This window comes from Anguilla anguilla, chromosome 4, assembly GCF_013347855.1.
Source record: "Anguilla anguilla isolate fAngAng1 chromosome 4, fAngAng1.pri, whole genome shotgun sequence".
Lineage (NCBI taxonomy): Eukaryota > Metazoa > Chordata > Actinopteri > Anguilliformes > Anguillidae > Anguilla > Anguilla anguilla.
The window spans coordinates 7,504,020-7,520,620 of NC_049204.1; the positions used below are offsets into that span (position 1 = coordinate 7,504,020).

Consider the following 16,601-nt stretch of genomic DNA (forward strand, 5'->3'; position numbering starts at 1 on the left):
TGAACCTGTGTTTAGTAGTTGTCCATGACCATGAAATGCAGTTTTTGTTCCTCGCTTCGGATGAAAGCGTCTGCCAAATAAATGTAATGTAATGTAACGAAAACCTTGCCTAACCTGTAGACAAAGAAGACAGACAAAGAGAAAGAGAGAGAGAATGAAAGATACATAAAGTACCTCCCAAATTATTAATGTTCTTGACAAATGACAAAGGAGGCAGTAGAAAATAAACAACAACACAGGCAATGGGACATACTGTCTGCTCTAAAAATGGAAAATATTTCTATACTAATACAATTTCTTGTTTAACAATTAATATATTCTTTACAAAACGATACAGTATATGTTACATGTACATGTATATATATATATATATATATACCTCAAAAAATGTAAATGCATTGATGAAAATACACCCTCATTAACCTGTGGGTATCTCAGTCTTAAGGAACTCTCTTGTGAACCCCCATGGTTTCTAGTCTCACTGGGTTATAAAATGAGGGAACCCTCATGTAAAATCCATGTCATCTACCACCATGGGGAAAGGCAATAAATAAATAAATAAATAAATAAATAAATAAATAAATAATAGCTAATTCTGGGTTAGCCAAGTGGCTGCCCACTGTCCCTATCAAATAAAAATAAACAAATAAATGAATAAATATTTGTTGAACTTCACAGGTCAGGAGATGGTTGCAAATGAATAGATACAAAGTTATAGATTACATTTTCCACTTTTACTTTTCCACAATAATTATTAAGTTTAAACCACTGGAAGAGTGTTGAACCTGCCTAGTGTAGAGGACATGCATGCATCGTGCCACATTCACAATGAGGCATACAGTTTGAGAGGCAAATCCAAACACCAAAATTGGTTGACTCTTGGGGACACAAAGTCTCCAAATCTACCATGATGATTAGACACTGGCCTTCATGCCAGCAGGCTTTTTGGAAAGGTTTCCAGAAAAAAAAAAAACCTCTATAGAGGGCAATAAAAATAAGCTTCTGGGATTTGTTGAACGGCATTGGTCAGATGTGACCAAAATTCCGCTTTTTTTGTTATACACATCAACAGCACAGAGTTTGGCATCGAAAGAAGGAAGCTTATGCTGAAAGGAGGATCACACCTGCAGTGAAATATGCTGGTGGCATCGGTGGCAGTGTTCATGGAATCATGGACTCTGGAAACTTCCAAGGCATTTTGGCCAAAAACTTGGTTCCCTCTTCTGGGAAGTTCAAACTGGGCCACAAACGGACGAGCAATTCAGCGACCCCAAGCATACTTCAGAATCGACCAAAGAATGGTTAACTGACCAGGGTACTACAGTCTGGCAATGGTCATCTCAGGGTCCATACTTCAGCCCGATCAGAAACGTGTGGATCGAATTGAACAGGGCAGGGCACAAGTGCGGTATTCTGAAAGCACTGCTGATAATCAGTCACAAATAGGCCTAAGTTTTACAGTATGCAAAACACCATAAAGGCAACAGTGGCAAATGAATACATGATGGGTTAATATACAACTGGTGAAAAATATTATTTCACATTACCAAGATAAATAAACAAAAATAAATAAATAAAAATAATTTAAAGATTATATAACAGTCGGCTATCATAATAGAGCCCTTACAACATAGCAGCTGGGCTATGGGTCATTTTAAACTAAACTTTGATGCTTTCATTTTTTCACACAGCTTCAAATTTGAATAATTAACAGAAACATATTATCTACATGTATTTAGCGCAAATAAATAGGAGACACACTCGGATCTGGTTGTGCTCCTGTCCTTAGGAACTGCACGTGTCAGAAAGTGACTGACATTTTGGGACGAACTGCTGACCAATTAAATTTAGCGCAAAATAATCCGGAACACTCACCTACGGCGCATTCATAGTCTGGTTGACTCGGGAAAATAACTTCCCCCTGTGTTGACGTCATTTTACACTTGCAGTATATATATATACCACGATATTACCAGACACAAACGAAATTTTACGAGGACGCACAAGAAACAAACTTGCGACATGGCAATATATGACCGTATTTGGAAATACTTTGCAGGTCGTCGAACGTCTTATTACCTTGGGGAAATTGATCGTGTTTGTGTTGTCTCAGGCGTTTGAATCTGATATTCAAAATCACTGTTAGCAAAAGGTGCGCAGGTCATCGAAAGACACCATGTACAAATTTCAAACGCGAAAGTTTCTAATGCGTATTTTCTTAAGATTAATTATTTAATTTATATTTTTATGATTTGAAAAAACCGTTAATTGGACATTTTGCAATCGGGAAAGACCAGGCTTCGGAGTTAAGTGGCACTTGCTGTTGTTTTGGATAAATAATAATAATAAAAATCTCCTGAGGAATACAGTTTCGTTTGATCTTTTTTACTGTTCCGGGAACAGACGCCTCGAAACAATATGGAACTTTGTGTGGATTCCAAATGACACGGTCTTTAAACAACTTTTAAAATCGTAAAGCTCAAGACAGGACATTTCACAACTTTGAGCCAACGAAATGGTACACAATCCAGACACCTTGGATGACTCAACGGGAGTGTATGGCCTGTAACGATGTCCTCGGCGTGATTCTGTGTAAACGTGCAGAGATTCATTTTACTTCGTAAAAATTCAACTTTTGAAAAAGTTTGTCTTTTTCGGATATGGCGGGGTGCTGTCAGACGTGTCCGTGTTTCCTGACTGACGAAGAAAAGAAAGCCATCGCAGTGGACAGGGAAATTCAGTATATCCTCCGAAAGCAGAAAAAGAGGGAACGAAGGGAAATTAAAATCCTCCTGCTCGGTGAGTACTTCCGCCTATTCGCTTGCAAAGTAACCTTTTTGGAGTAATACAAAATAAACGGCATTCCTTGCTTAGTGACTCGAGTTCATTGTATTTCAACAATTTTTTTTTCTCAACATTTTTCTGTCACGGATATCGATTCATCAAGTGTCTGAAGTGTTTTTCCCGAACATCTAGCTGTAGTCCACATTTGGTCAAATGTGTGTGCCAGTGCTTGGAAGTGTGTTCTTACTGAGATGGGCTTTTGCGCATCATGGTCGTCGAACGCGCACTTTAATCGAACGAATCGACGTAACCTTGTGAGAAGAACGTGGTCAAGTCAGGGCGGTTGATAAAAGTTTACACCGTCGAATACAATCGTTATACTGCGTGTACTGCACAGAAGCGAACGGGTTAACCTGGCTCCATGCCTGTGGTCTGATTCGCAGTTGCGACCGGCGCTTAAACTTTCTTCATACCGGGAAGAGTGACTGATCCGCTGCGTCAACATGTTACCACGACCGCACAATTATATCGAGAAATACCATCTTTGGGGAAAAAAGGCTATATGCTGTCACTGCATTTACATCAAACCTACCATGCATCAAAAAGGCGTCTATCACCTACTCAGTCTATTAATAATGTCATCACAGCGCGAAGCGTTTAAACCCATAATGCACCCCCTTACAAACAAACAAACAAACAAACAAACAAACAAATAAATAAATAAATAAATAAATAAATAAATAAATAAATAAATAAAATTGTAGTCTACAGGGGACGTTTAAGTATAGCCACTCCGGTCTCACTGACAACTTTGGGTCTAAATTGGCCCACTTATTAGTTCATAGAACTCAAAAGTAACTTAAACATCCAGTGAGCACTAGCGGCTCACTACTAGTTCAGTATTTAGTATCATTTTCTGAAGCCTACTTGAGTATATTTCATATACTAAAAGTTGAAAAGAAGTTCAAGTACAAGCCTGAACACATTCGATATTAGTGTGCTTATAAATCTTTGTTGGATCCACCTTGTCAAAGTTTCCTTCAGCCTAAAACTGGTTATTCAAGTAGTATCATATGATATCTTAAACAACATCCCAGCACCACTCATCATGAAATTCAGGGGAGAATCCATAGTTAGTACATAATAAAACTGAAGTGAGCTCCAGCCAAGTTCTTGGGTTAATGGAACTGACTTCACGGGCAAAGATGTTATCATTGAGCAATCACTGAAAATGCATGCGAATAGGACAGTGCGAATAACCACTTGCTATGCTCAAGCCAGACAAAGAATCCTCGAGAAGATCGTTCGAAAGTACAAGCATGCAAGAGGGAAGTTTTATTTGCTAACTGTGCCAGATACCTTTCACTCTCTATTTCTGCTTCTCTCTCTCCCTCTCTCTGCTTCTCTCTCCCTCTCTGCTTCTCTCTCTCTCTGCCTCTCTTTCTGCTTCTCTCTCTCTCTCTCTCTCTGCCTCTCTTTCGCTCTTCCCGCTTCTTTCCTTTCCCCCGCCATCTCCTCTGTCTTCACGCTCAGGCACTGGGGAGAGCGGGAAGACCACGTTCATCAAGCAGATGAGGATCATCCACGGGGAGGGTTACTCCGAGGAGCAGTGCAAGGCCTTCGCCAAGCTGGTGCACCAGAACATCTTCAGCGCAGTGCAGGCCATGACGGCGGCCATGACGGCCCTGAAGATCCCCTACGCCAACAAAGAGAACCAGGTTGACGCGCTGCGCCGTTCTGTTTCAGTACGGCCGAAGGACACAGGAGGCCATTTTGGATCTGATAGTGATAGTCTCGTGCACACTAATAGAGTTCGTTGTGATTCCATGAGCAGGTTACATTTACTTTACATTGCATTCATTTAATTAAATTCAGTTAAACTCAGTTTACGTTTTTGTTTATTTATTTTTATTTTTTTACAGAGAACGTGTTGAAATTGTGCTTAAATGGACAGGTTCACATTCTGGAGTGTTTCAGATATTTATTTCGGTTTTAATGTGTGTTTTTGCTTGGCCCAGGCTGTTTCGCACACACAAAAATTAACCTCCAGAAATGAATTATCACTTCAACAAAAAATTAAAATTGGGAAAGACTAGACCTGAACCACTAGTGATTGTGGCATCAGCATTAGAATGTCCAGTTATGAAAATTCTAATCACATACAGTATTTGTGACCTCACAACATAAAGGGGTTAAGTTGTTATTCTCTTTTTAACGGAGCCATAATGATTTACTACTTTTTTTTTAAAAATTGCTACAATGTCATTAGTTTACTAAAATTGCATTTAGGTTTTATTCTGTAGAACCAGGATACAGCTCATCCCAGATAAATAGAACTCATCCCAAATTTTTCCGTTGCCCGTTGCCGCCCTCAGAGGTACGCGAAGTTTGTGCAGGGGGTGGACACGCTGCAGGTCAGACAGATGGAGAGGGGCCACCTGGTCGCCATCCAGCGCCTGTGGGCCGACCCCGGCTTCAAGGTGTGCTACAGCCGCCGCCGGGAATACCAGCTGCTGGACTCCACCGAATAGTGAGTACGGGCGTGCCTGGGGCGAGTCGTACACCCGTGCGTCCCAAACGGGCGTGCCTGGGGCGAGTCTTACACCCATGAGTCCCAAACGGGCGTGCCTGGGGCGAGTCTTACACCCATGAGTCCCAAACGGGCGAGTCTTACACCCGTGCGTCCCAAATGGGCGTGCCTGGGGCGAGTCTTACACCCGTGCGTCCCAAACGGGCGAGTCTTACACCTGTGCGTCCCAAACGGGCGTGCCTGGGGCGAGTCGTGCACCCATGAGTCCCAAACGGGCGTGCCAGGGGCGAGTCGTACACCTGTGCCTCCCAAACTGTGAGTCAGGAACCTGCATGGGCTGTGAGAAATAGAGGTGGAAAAAAATTACTTGGAGCCTCAAGAATGTTGTGTATGTGCTGTATATACACTACGTGGCCAAAAGTACGTGGACACCTGACATCCAACGTCTCGTCCAAAATTATGGGAATTAATATGGAATTGGTCCACCCTTTGCTGCAATAACAATCTCCACTCTTCTGGGAAGGCTTTAAACTAGATGTTGGAGCATGGCTGCAGGGATTTGCTTCCATTCAGCCAGATGAGCATTCATAAGGTCAGGCACTGGGGTTTATGTTGCGCCTGGTTTGGCCCTCTTGCTGTTCATCGTGGTATAAAGCTGGTTTTCCTTTGGTTCCTTAAGCAGTTAAGTGCTGTAGAAATGGAAGATCACGACAGGGGTTCTGACATACATCCATATGGATAAAATCAAACGGTTGAAGGAAGTACTGTAGGTAAGAAAGTCTCCAGTGGGTTCATTGTACGGCCTGTCTTTTGAATGCGCTGCAGTACTTAGCCTGGCCAGTAGAGGGGACTAGATCCTCACGAATGTCCGTACTCAGATAACAGCTGTGACTGGTGAGGCGCACGGTGGGCGGAATGTTCTAGTTTCACTTCAACGGTTCCTTTCCAGCGTCTGCGCTTTACCTGATACGACAGCGTCTGTTCATTCTATCATAACTTTATCTGCATTTGATATCCACACGTCTTTCTGCTCATCGCTGTCCATGCGCTGTTCGAGGGCATTTGTATTGCCTTCGGTTTGCTCACGTTTTCTGTCGTAATCGATCCTTAACGACTGTCGGTTCTTTACCCAGGCAAAATGACTCCGCTGAAGTAGGCTTTTCTAGTTGTGTGTCTGATGAAGGGTGCTTTCGTGGCTGCGACGTGTTTGCTTTGTAACGAACGTGTACTTGTAAGCCATCCAAGCAGGATGCAGGAAGTTAATGTGTTGAGCGTATTCAGGGCAGTGGATGCTGTTTGCCTATTTAATTCGTGTGATTTCAGGGTTTATGCGGCAGTTCCGTTTGTATGACTAAAGCCACAGAATACAGCACACTGATTCAAGCAGCCTGTACATCACAGCAGTGAAGCAATAATAATAGTAATTATGAAGAGATTACGATCAGTCAAATTTAATGTGAATGTATACACTAATCCCAAAAGTTTGGGGCTGGTGGGGGCGGGGGTGGGAGGGGGGGAGTGATGAGATTTTCAAAAATGCCACATTTAACAGGTGCTCTTGGTGAATATTCTGTAGCCACATTTAGCACTTATTATGGTTAGCCTGCGTCCTCTTTTAGCGAAAAAAACATTTGTTACCATAGTTTCCAAATGTCATTCACAGAGCCTCACAAATAAGTATTACCGACAAGACGAGGCTTCAGAATGATCTCACAGGATAAAAATAACGCAGCGCGCGATCGCCTGTTGCCAACGCTCTCTCTCCCTAGCTACATGGAAAATTTGGACCGCATAGCCGCCCCGAACTACATCCCCACCCCTCAGGATGTGCTGCGGGTTCGGGTTCCGACCACGGGCATCAACGACTACTCCTTCAAGGTGACGAACGTCACCCTCAGGTGAGCTCCACGAGCACCGGCCTCAGACCGCAGGCAGGCTGTGCTCGCTGTCGCATCGCATTACAGGCATTTAGCAGACGCTCTTATCCAGAGCGACTTGCACAGCATTTTACACAGCATTTTACACAGCGTCCATTTACACAGCTGGGTATATATACTGAAGCAATGCAGGTTAAGTACCTTGCTCAAGGGTACAACGGCAGTGTGTGCTACCCGGGAATCGAACCTGTGAGCTTTCGGTTACAAGCCCAGTCCCTTACCCACTGCGCTACACAGCCACCCCAAAAAGCTTCTGGGACAGGGGCGCTGACGATTCGGCTAACGTGGCTCACGCCCCCCCCCACCTGTTTTCGAATGAGCAGATATCCAGCGTCTATCCAGACCCTAGCTGGGAGCCGTACCTGTGATCAAATAGATGGTAAATGGACTGCATTTATATAGCGCGTTCATCCAAAGCGCTTTACAACTGATGCCTCTCATTCACCCATTCACACACACAGGCTGCCATGCAAGGTACCAATCAGCTCAGTTGGGAGCAATTAGGGGTTAGGTGTCTTGCTCAGGGTAACACTTCGACACGCCCAGGGCGGGGGGGGGGGGGATCGAACCGGCAACCCTGCGACTGCCAGACAACCGCTCTTACCTCCTGAGCTGTGTCGCCCCATGAGTTAGCCTCCGAAACTGACTCTCCGCCTGCCAGCGTACGCGTGCGTGCGGCGTAGAAGGCGTGTTGTTATGCAAATTATGCTAAATACGCAAACGCCCCCTGGAATGATTGATGAATCCCTGTCATTGAGGGTCGTTTTCTTTATTGCTAGGGTCACGGGCGAGCGGGAGAAGGTCAGGGGATGAGAGGCCTGGGCAGGGCCCTGTTAGAACGGGATCACAGACGGAATTAGCGTCGCTGGCGATGTCATTCCACGTCGTGTCTTTGACTCTTTTTTAAAATTTTTTTATAAAAGGTCTCATTTACATGAGCTTACAGAATCGCTCGCGTGAGATTGCTGCAAATAAAAGCTTCTGGATGTGAGAAACCAAACAGCCACGGCTTAAATCTTCTCGTGTGTGTGTGTGTGCGTGCGTGTGCGTGTGTGCGCGTGCGTGTGTGTGTGTGTGTGCGTATGTAAGTGTCCCGAGCGGGGGGGGGGGGGGGGTGAGGGGCACGGGGCGTTGTTAGCGATTTTAATTCCGAGCGTTGGTGCGCGGTCGGGTAGCGAGCGGCGGGACGTGGGGGAGACGGGGAGGGGGGGGGCTGTAATTAAAACCCGTTTGGAGCCAAAAAAGCGATGCGAGGCCAAGCGGCCCGCGAGTCTGGGAAGACAAACTGTGAGAAACAGGTCTGATGTGTGACAGCGAGAGAGAGACAGAGAGAGACAGAGAGAGAGAGAGAGAGAGAGAGAGAGAGAGAGAGAGAGAGAGAGAGAGAGAGAGAGAGAGAGAGAGAGAGAGAGCAGTCAGACACACTGAGTGGGGGAGGTGGGGGGAGGAGTTGTGGGGCTGGGGGGGTGGGGGTCACCATCCGCTCGCTCATTATCTGGCCTGACCACAGTGGCTGTATCAATTCGGAGGGGGGGGTGGGGGGGCGGGGTGGGGGGGCGGCGGGGGTCCAACTCCCACCCGTGTCATCAATCCCGCAGCCAATAACGAGTCACAGTGTTCCATCGGCACCCATGTGACTCCACCATCGGGTCCCGCTGGGCGGCTTGCCCCTCCCGTCTGCCTGCCTGCCTGCCCGCCCCGTCCTTCGGAGCACCGAAACGCACGTGCAAATATTTCTCACCCGTGTCCGCAAATATGTCCGCTGTGCGAAGTATGAAACTTACGTGCCCGTACATCCCACGCCTCGCACTCTTGGTTTCACTTCACGTCGATCATCAGGTCGTTCTGCGTAGCTCGCTAGCGATGGAATGTTTTCTTTTGAATGCAAAGGCCCATAATGCTTAGCTAGCATTTGTATAGCTCTGCACAGGGACAAGAACAAAATTCAATAAAGGATTTTTTTTTTGTTACAAAATACCACTCAAAATGTATCCATAACCTACAATGAAAGTGTTTAGTGCAAGTGGTACCAGGTAATAATAAAAAAAAGAGGTGAGCTACTTGTGCTACATATGAGATGCATGCGTTGATTTGATAAGACCTTTAGCATGTGCAAAACCTTTCAGCACACGCAAAACCAATAACAATGACTGGTCATGGTCTTTATTTTGCGCCAATCAGTTTTGCCCGCGCTAAAATGTTTTGCACTTGCGAACGTTCTTAGTAATCATGTCCTATGGGTTTTTGAATGGGATTTATTAGCAGCGGCCACCAGAGGGCGCTGTGTTTTTAGTCGCCTTGTTTTCGCTGAGCAGGATCGTGGACGTCGGGGGCCAGAAGTCTGAGAGACGCAAGTGGATCCACTGCTTTGAGAACGTCATGTCCCTCATCTTCCTGGCCTCCCTCAGCGAGTACGACCAGGTGCTGGAGGAGCAGGAGACTGAGGTGAGGATTAGCCTTTTTGGGCTCCTTTACGTTACACTACATTACATTACGTTACATTACATAACATTATGCTACATTAAGTTACGTTACATCACATTATGTTACATTAGGGGGTATTTAGCTGGTGCTCTTATCCAGACTTACACAACTTTTAAAAACATTTTTACAAAAATAACTTGTGCAGCCAGGTATTTCCTGAAGTGATTCAGGTTAAGTCCCTTTGCTCAAGAGAGCAACGGCAGTGTCCTACCTGGGAATGGAGCTCACAACCTTGCGGGTTATACTACGCTCTCAACCCAGCCTTTTTCTGTGCCGGTGCCACTGTCGGCGTACAGTTTATGTCATTCATCAGATGGTTTTTAGCCAAAGTGACTCGCAAAAGTGCATTTCACACGATAAGCAAGCACTGCTATAGCTAGAGATGGGCTAAGTTACACTCAAAAATGCACTGCCACCAATACTCGAGTCTTAATACTTGAGACGGGGGAAAAGGTGGAGATTTTTTAAAAAATTGTTTTTTAACTATTCCCCTCAGCTGGCTGCATGATGGGCATACGTTTATTATTATTTTTATTTTTTTTACTTTAAAATAATAATAATAATAATAATAAACTGTGTGGTAATAATTTGTGTAACTACTTACCAGAGTTGTATACATAAGCAAAAGAAAGTTTCCTGAATTAGCTGCTTCTTAGCGTGCCAGATAAATGGTTAATGTATTTAATCATTTTATCCGTGTTTATGTTTGGTTCTGGTTTCCATGGCTCCTGTGTTTACCTCTGTCCCCGCCCCCGCGTCGCGTCCCCTCCCTTACCTCTCCTCTCCATCTGAGGGCATTGAGCTCCCTCCTCTCTCCTCCCCTTATCGGAGCGCGCTAAGCCGTTTATCTCTCCCCGCCGCCGTTCTTCCTTCCCTCCGCCCCAGCTCATTAACCCCTCCCCCTCCATCCCTCCGTCCCTCCGTTCACCCCCCTCCTCCAGAACCGCATGAGGGAGAGCCTGGCTCTCTTCTCCACCACCATCCACTCCCGGTGGTTCGAGCACACGTCCGTCATCCTCTTCCTCAACAAGACGGACATCCTGGAGGACAAGATCAAGACCTCGGACCTGCAGAACTACTTCCCTGATTTCACAGGTACTGGAGCGGGAGAACCAGCCGACACCCAGCACCCCCCCCCGAACACTCTTATCTGGAACGACTTAAGCCGATTAATTTCTTCTTCTTTTAAAATTTATTTTATATTTATATATTATATATTTTTTACATAAAATCAATTTATGCAGCTGGATATTTACTTAGGATAAGTGCTTCACTCAGCAGTACAACTGAACTGAACTGAACTTAAATGAACCTACAACTGTAAGACTATCCACTCACGTCTCAAACACTAGCTCATCAGCATATACACACACACACACACACACACACACACACACATATATATATATATATATAAAAGCATGAGCAACAACTTGTCACCACTGATCAGAGTAGTACTCAATTATAGTATAGTAGCTGGGAGTGGGTGATCAAGAACTATTCCAAACAGGGAGAATTGACTGACAGTACAATAGACTGGTTTCCTGGCCAGAGAACTGGAATATCGGACCACCTACTGATGGGCAGACTGGTTGATTTGGGGAGGCCAGACACTGGTTTCTTTATATACTTATTTATTTACATTTATATACCTATTTCTGTTTCCCACCTCAGAAAACAATGTATGGAAAAAAAGGTATTTAAAGACATTGGGCCTCATTCACGAAACGTGCGTACGTACGATCCCATTTGATCGAAACTGCGCGTAAGAACGTTTCCAGGAACATTTCGGCATTCATCGTTTTTTTCTTATCTGTACCTGTTCGTGAATGTTTCCTTATACTAATCACATGAACAGGATTGTGCACAAAATTTACAGTCAGCATCATCATCATCATCATCATCTCATATACCTGGGATATGCACAAAAACAAAGGTCTGCACGTGTCATGAGTCCCATATTTGTTTTTCATATGAACAAAAGAATAAGAATAATTTTAGAAAAGCTTTGTGAATGAGGCCCATTCAGTCTTGATAGCGGACTGTCAGACTAACTCCAAATCCAGAGTACGTTTCCTGCATTTCTGCCAACGTCTGGTCCTGTAAATAAGCATAATGTTCATCGAGTTCCAGGGACCTTTCTTCTTACGCACCACCACAAGCGCAGTTCCCTAACTGTCACACTCGGCTAAACCACGCCCCAAGTCACCGTCCGCGGCCCCCAAAAGACCCCAGGTGTCCATTTGCTACATCTCAGGTCCGGCACGAGTGCTCTGCTATGTGTAATGGGGAGGGGGGGGGGGTCTAAACCTCCCATGAGCCTCTTCCACACTCCAGCTGCGCTCAGTCTGCTCCCCCCCCTCCCCTCCTCCCCCTCCCCCTCCCCCTCCCCCGTTACCCATGGCAACCATATATGCCCAGCCATTGGCAGGCCCCCTCTCTCTGGGGGGGGGGGGGGGGGGGGAGGAGGATTATGTTGCTTTTCACCATCTTGCCTGCGCCATAGGAGGCCCAGAATTCTCAGCCCGCTTCCCCGTCCCACCTGTTGCATTCTGAAAGGACGCCGCCGCCGTAAACAGAGTTCCTCGTGCGTGGCGTTTCCAGCATTGTACGCAGTTCGGTTAGCGTGTTACACACACGCCCCATAAATAAACACTGACGCCGTGCACCAGCGCGATGCAGTAGTGCTGCTGCGCCGGAGGCAGCCGCGCTCGTCTGCGCGACGTTTATTCACGTCTGTCCGAGGGAGTCGTGGACGAGTCGCGCGGGGGTCCGTGGTTAACGAGAGCCCTGCTAATACCGTTTTCACTTTTTTTCCTTTATCGCTTCTGTCGCCTTGTTCTTTCTTTCCTGCTTTCTTCCCTCCCCTTCATCACCGCCTACTTTCTACCCACACCTCTGTCAACAGTCTTCTAGTCTGCCTGCGTTCTCTCTCTCTTTCTTTCTTTCTTTCTTTTTTAATCCTTTCTGTTCTCCGCATTTTTTTTGGAATCAATTAGTATCGGAGCTGCTACCTCAGGATTGTCATTTGGCTGCCACTAATTTGATCAATGCGGAACATTGACTGACTGACCATGTTGGTCACCAAGCTACACCCTGAGCCGACCAGAGGGGGATGGGTTCCTTCCGAGGTTTCTTCCCATCTGCCACAGGGAGAATTTCCTTGCCACTGTTGCCTTAGGCTTGCTCCTGTGGGGGTTTAGGCCAGGGCTGTCTGTAAAGTGTATTGTGACAAATATATTTTGTCACATATTTATAATACATATTATAGGCCACTCTGTACTGCAGTATAGCCAGTTCGAGACTGAGGAGAGGAGCATTTATCACCAACGGCAACCATTCACCCATCAGAGGTCATGCTCTGACAGTGCAGCGCAACGGTCAGGGGACTGGGCTTATGTGGTGATGGGTGTTGGGTCGATTCCCAGCTTGAGCGAATGAGTCGATGACGTCTACATCAAAGAACTTGAATAGCTGTTCCAAAATACCACTCGAAATGTATCTATAACCCACAATGAAAAGGTGTAGTGCAAATAGCACTAGGGAATAATACAAAAAAAGAAGTGTGCTACTCGTGCTACATATGAGATGCATGTTTGAAATACTGCTAGATGTACAGTTTGGGCCTGATTTGTTAAGACCTTTAGTAGCATGTGAAAAAACCTTTTAGCACACACAAAACTTGACCAATGTCTCTGTCTTTCTCTCTCTCCTTCTCTCTGTCTCTCTCTTTTTTTCTCTCTCTGCCTCTCTCTCACTCTCTGTCTCTCTCTCTGTCTGTTTCTCTCTTGCTCACTCTCTGTCTGTCTCTCTCTCTGTCTCTGTCTCTCTCTCTGTCTCTCTCTTTTTTCTCTCTATGTCTCTCTCTCACTCTCTCTGTCTCTCTCTCTGTCTCTGTTTCTCTTGCTCACTCTCTGAGTGTCTCTCTCTCTCTCTCTCTCTCTCTCTCTGTCTCTGTCTCTCTGTCTCTCTCTCTCTGTCTGTTTCTCTCTTGCTCACTCTCTGACTGTCTCTCTCTCTCTGTCTCTGTCTCTGTCTCCCTCTCTCCCTCCCTCCCTCCCTCCCTCTTAGGGAAGAGGCGTGACGCTGCGGAGGCCCAGAAGTTCATAAAGGGCATGTACATGGAGCAGGCGAAGACCAACGGCAAGCAGATGAAGAACCTGTACTGCCACTTCACCTGTGCCACGGACACGCAGAACATCCGCAAGGTCTTCCAGGACGTGAAGGACACGGCAATCCAAAGGATCGTAGACGACTACTTGACCTAGAGCCGGGGGGGTACATAAAGGCTTTCGGCTCAGGATGCGTCCCCCGGAGACCCCTAGAGTGTAGCGGTCGCTTGGTCACCCCTTAGCACCACCTGCACTCAGCTTTACAATGGAGTCCCGCGAGGTAACACCAAACAAGCCTCGAAATGTCTTCTGAATGTGGTTCCCTCTCTCTCTCTCTCTCTCGCTCTTTCTCTATCTTGCTCTCTCGCTCTTCCTCCGCTTCCCTCTCCCTCTCTCTCTCCAGTGTTTGTACTGGAGGGAGGCACCAAAAACCATTTCGATCTCAGGCGTCGCAGAGTTTCTCCACAGAGGATAAAGCCCATAACTTCGCCGTGGCAGCCTGGCTGGGCTGCCATGCCGTGGTTTCCTATAGGTGTGACTTTTGAGTGACGGCTCGGCCTGTTTAACGTGTGACCTCACGACCCTGTGAATGAACCAATCACAGGGCTAGAGGGCCCCTTTTGAACAAAAACAAAAATAAATAAAATCCAGTCATTTTTATTGATAGACAGGTGATGAAGAAGCAGATCCCAGACGGCCATTGTGTATGCCTCCATTTTGTTATAATAAGTTCAATAACGCAACCCACTCCCATTACATTGCGGGGGACGGTGGGGCACGTTACTGGCTGTCTGTATTCACGGCTCCGCGATGGGCATCAGTGGATCAAGAAATCAAAAATCACCCCCCCCCCCCCATCAGAATGCTTTAAACGAGGATGGTATTTACACCTTCGAAAGCCGAAGCTGCTAATTAAGCTCTCTGCCAATCTCCAGTGGAGTTGTCGAAGGCAGAAGACTATTAAAAGATCTAATTAAATTCCCGCCATCCAGTTAAGGACGCAATTAAGTGACTGAGGCCCAAGCCGAAGCGACTGGGGTACCGTCACCTCGCCGTGGGCGATCCTAGACACACGCGCTGGACCCCAGGAGCTGACCTAACGGCGGGGTAGTGGGACACCCCCCCCCCGATCGATGCGGCCTTCAAAATTCGGAACGGCTCTCCTGTGGATCGCTCCCGCGCCTGCACTGAGGAGCTGGCACCCGACGGTGGCGCCGTCGTCGGCGCCGTGGTAAGATTTTCCCCTGACGGCGACTTGAGCCGCCGTCCCCCGACTGGGCGTGCGTGTTGACAGTGTCGCCTGGTGGTGTCTTCCCCCCCCCCCAACACCCCTGGGCTGCTGTGAAACGTGCTTCGCCACGCCCCACAAACGGTTCAGCGGCAATCGCGTTTTTTAGTCGTTTTCCACTGCACCAACTGCCAAAAAAAAAAAGCGCGCGGCCGAATTCGGGAAGGGAACGCTCCGTTCCGTTTCCTTCCAAAAACGGCTGTCGCGTGCGCCACGAGAGTCGGGTCGCCACAGCTCGCCGCATCCCGCCAAGCCTCCCCCTCCCCAAACTGCTCCGATCTGCAAGAGACTGTTCCCTGGTCTTCAGTGCACACGGACTGCAGGAGATCACTTCTCAAAATCCACCTCCCGTTTTTTTTTTTTGCTTTAATGAATGCGAATGAGAATAATAACAGTTGTATTAGTGAAGCCCGTTTGGTTTGTCAAAAACGTAGACCTTTGCCAGGGGTGGAGCACGGAACTTCAGCACGAGACGGATTAGGGATGGTTTTTGGCGGGAGAAACCGTTAATTAGGCCTGCATATTCTACCTTATAACGAGACCCAGGCGGCAGCGTAGCACAGTGGGTAAGGAACTGGGCTTGTAACCGAAAGGTCGCAGGTTCGATTCCCGGGTAAGGACACTGCCGTTGTACCCTTGAGCAAGGTACTTAACCGGAATTGCTTCAGTATATATCCAGCTGTATAAATGGATACAATGTAAAATGCTGTGTAAAAGTTGTGTAAGTCGCTCTGGATAAGAGCGTCTGCTAAATGCCTGTAATGTAATGAGACCCATCACACAGAGCTACAGAGGAAGCTAAGCTATACAGTGAACATATTTAATCAATAACACTAGTTAATTGGGACTATGTCCATTCACTTTTCGCAGAAGAAAAAATCTAGGGTTATATAAAGGTTTAATGCATTTAATTAGCTCTGTTCACAGAGGTTTCATTGCAACCCTCACAGTCTGTGTGAAATGAATGTGAAACAATGTTAGTCAGGCTGCATGTTTGTTTGAATGACAGGCGGTATCATGTATGTTGTGTCATGAGGTATTTAAGAAATGGATAAATGTTTCCATTAGTATTCTTTTATATACTAACAACACTGGGTTTTAAACATCAGGTTCTGCTTAACACTAACTGTTTACATTTACCCACATGATGGAGGGGGGGTTTACATTCAGAAAGTTAAGAGTTATCTTAATGATGATGTTTTCATATTGACATGGGAAAATTTCATTGGAATTGTGTGTTATATTAAAAAAAGTGGTCACTATGTTCGTAATTTGTGTCTTGATTAAAGTTTTTGAAGTCATAACTTTTTAAAAAACATTCTGTGTGAATGTGGACTAACTGCCCATATGCATCTTGTCTTTCCGTGCCGATTTGGGGAAAATTACCAATCTAATTGGTTTTGTATGTTGAGCCCTTGAGTTCAAGTTTATTTACAGTATAACATCACTCCAAACAGTCTCTGCAC

The 16,601-nt window shown here is 46.1% G+C and overlaps 1 protein-coding gene across 1 annotated transcript; it reads left to right on the plus strand.

Moving 5' to 3' along the window:
- Positions 1-1,967: 1,967 nt before the first annotated feature.
- Positions 1,968-15,808, plus strand: LOC118224631 (guanine nucleotide-binding protein subunit alpha-11-like). The gene is made up of 7 exons (XM_035412201.1): positions 1,968-2,799; positions 4,318-4,502; positions 5,160-5,314; positions 7,084-7,212; positions 9,567-9,696; positions 10,677-10,830; positions 13,807-15,808. Exons 1-7 carry the CDS (start codon positions 2,661-2,663, stop codon positions 14,001-14,003), a joined length of 1,089 nt encoding a protein of 362 aa, XP_035268092.1. The 5' UTR covers positions 1,968-2,660; the 3' UTR covers positions 14,004-15,808.
- Positions 15,809-16,601: the final 793 nt, after the last annotated feature.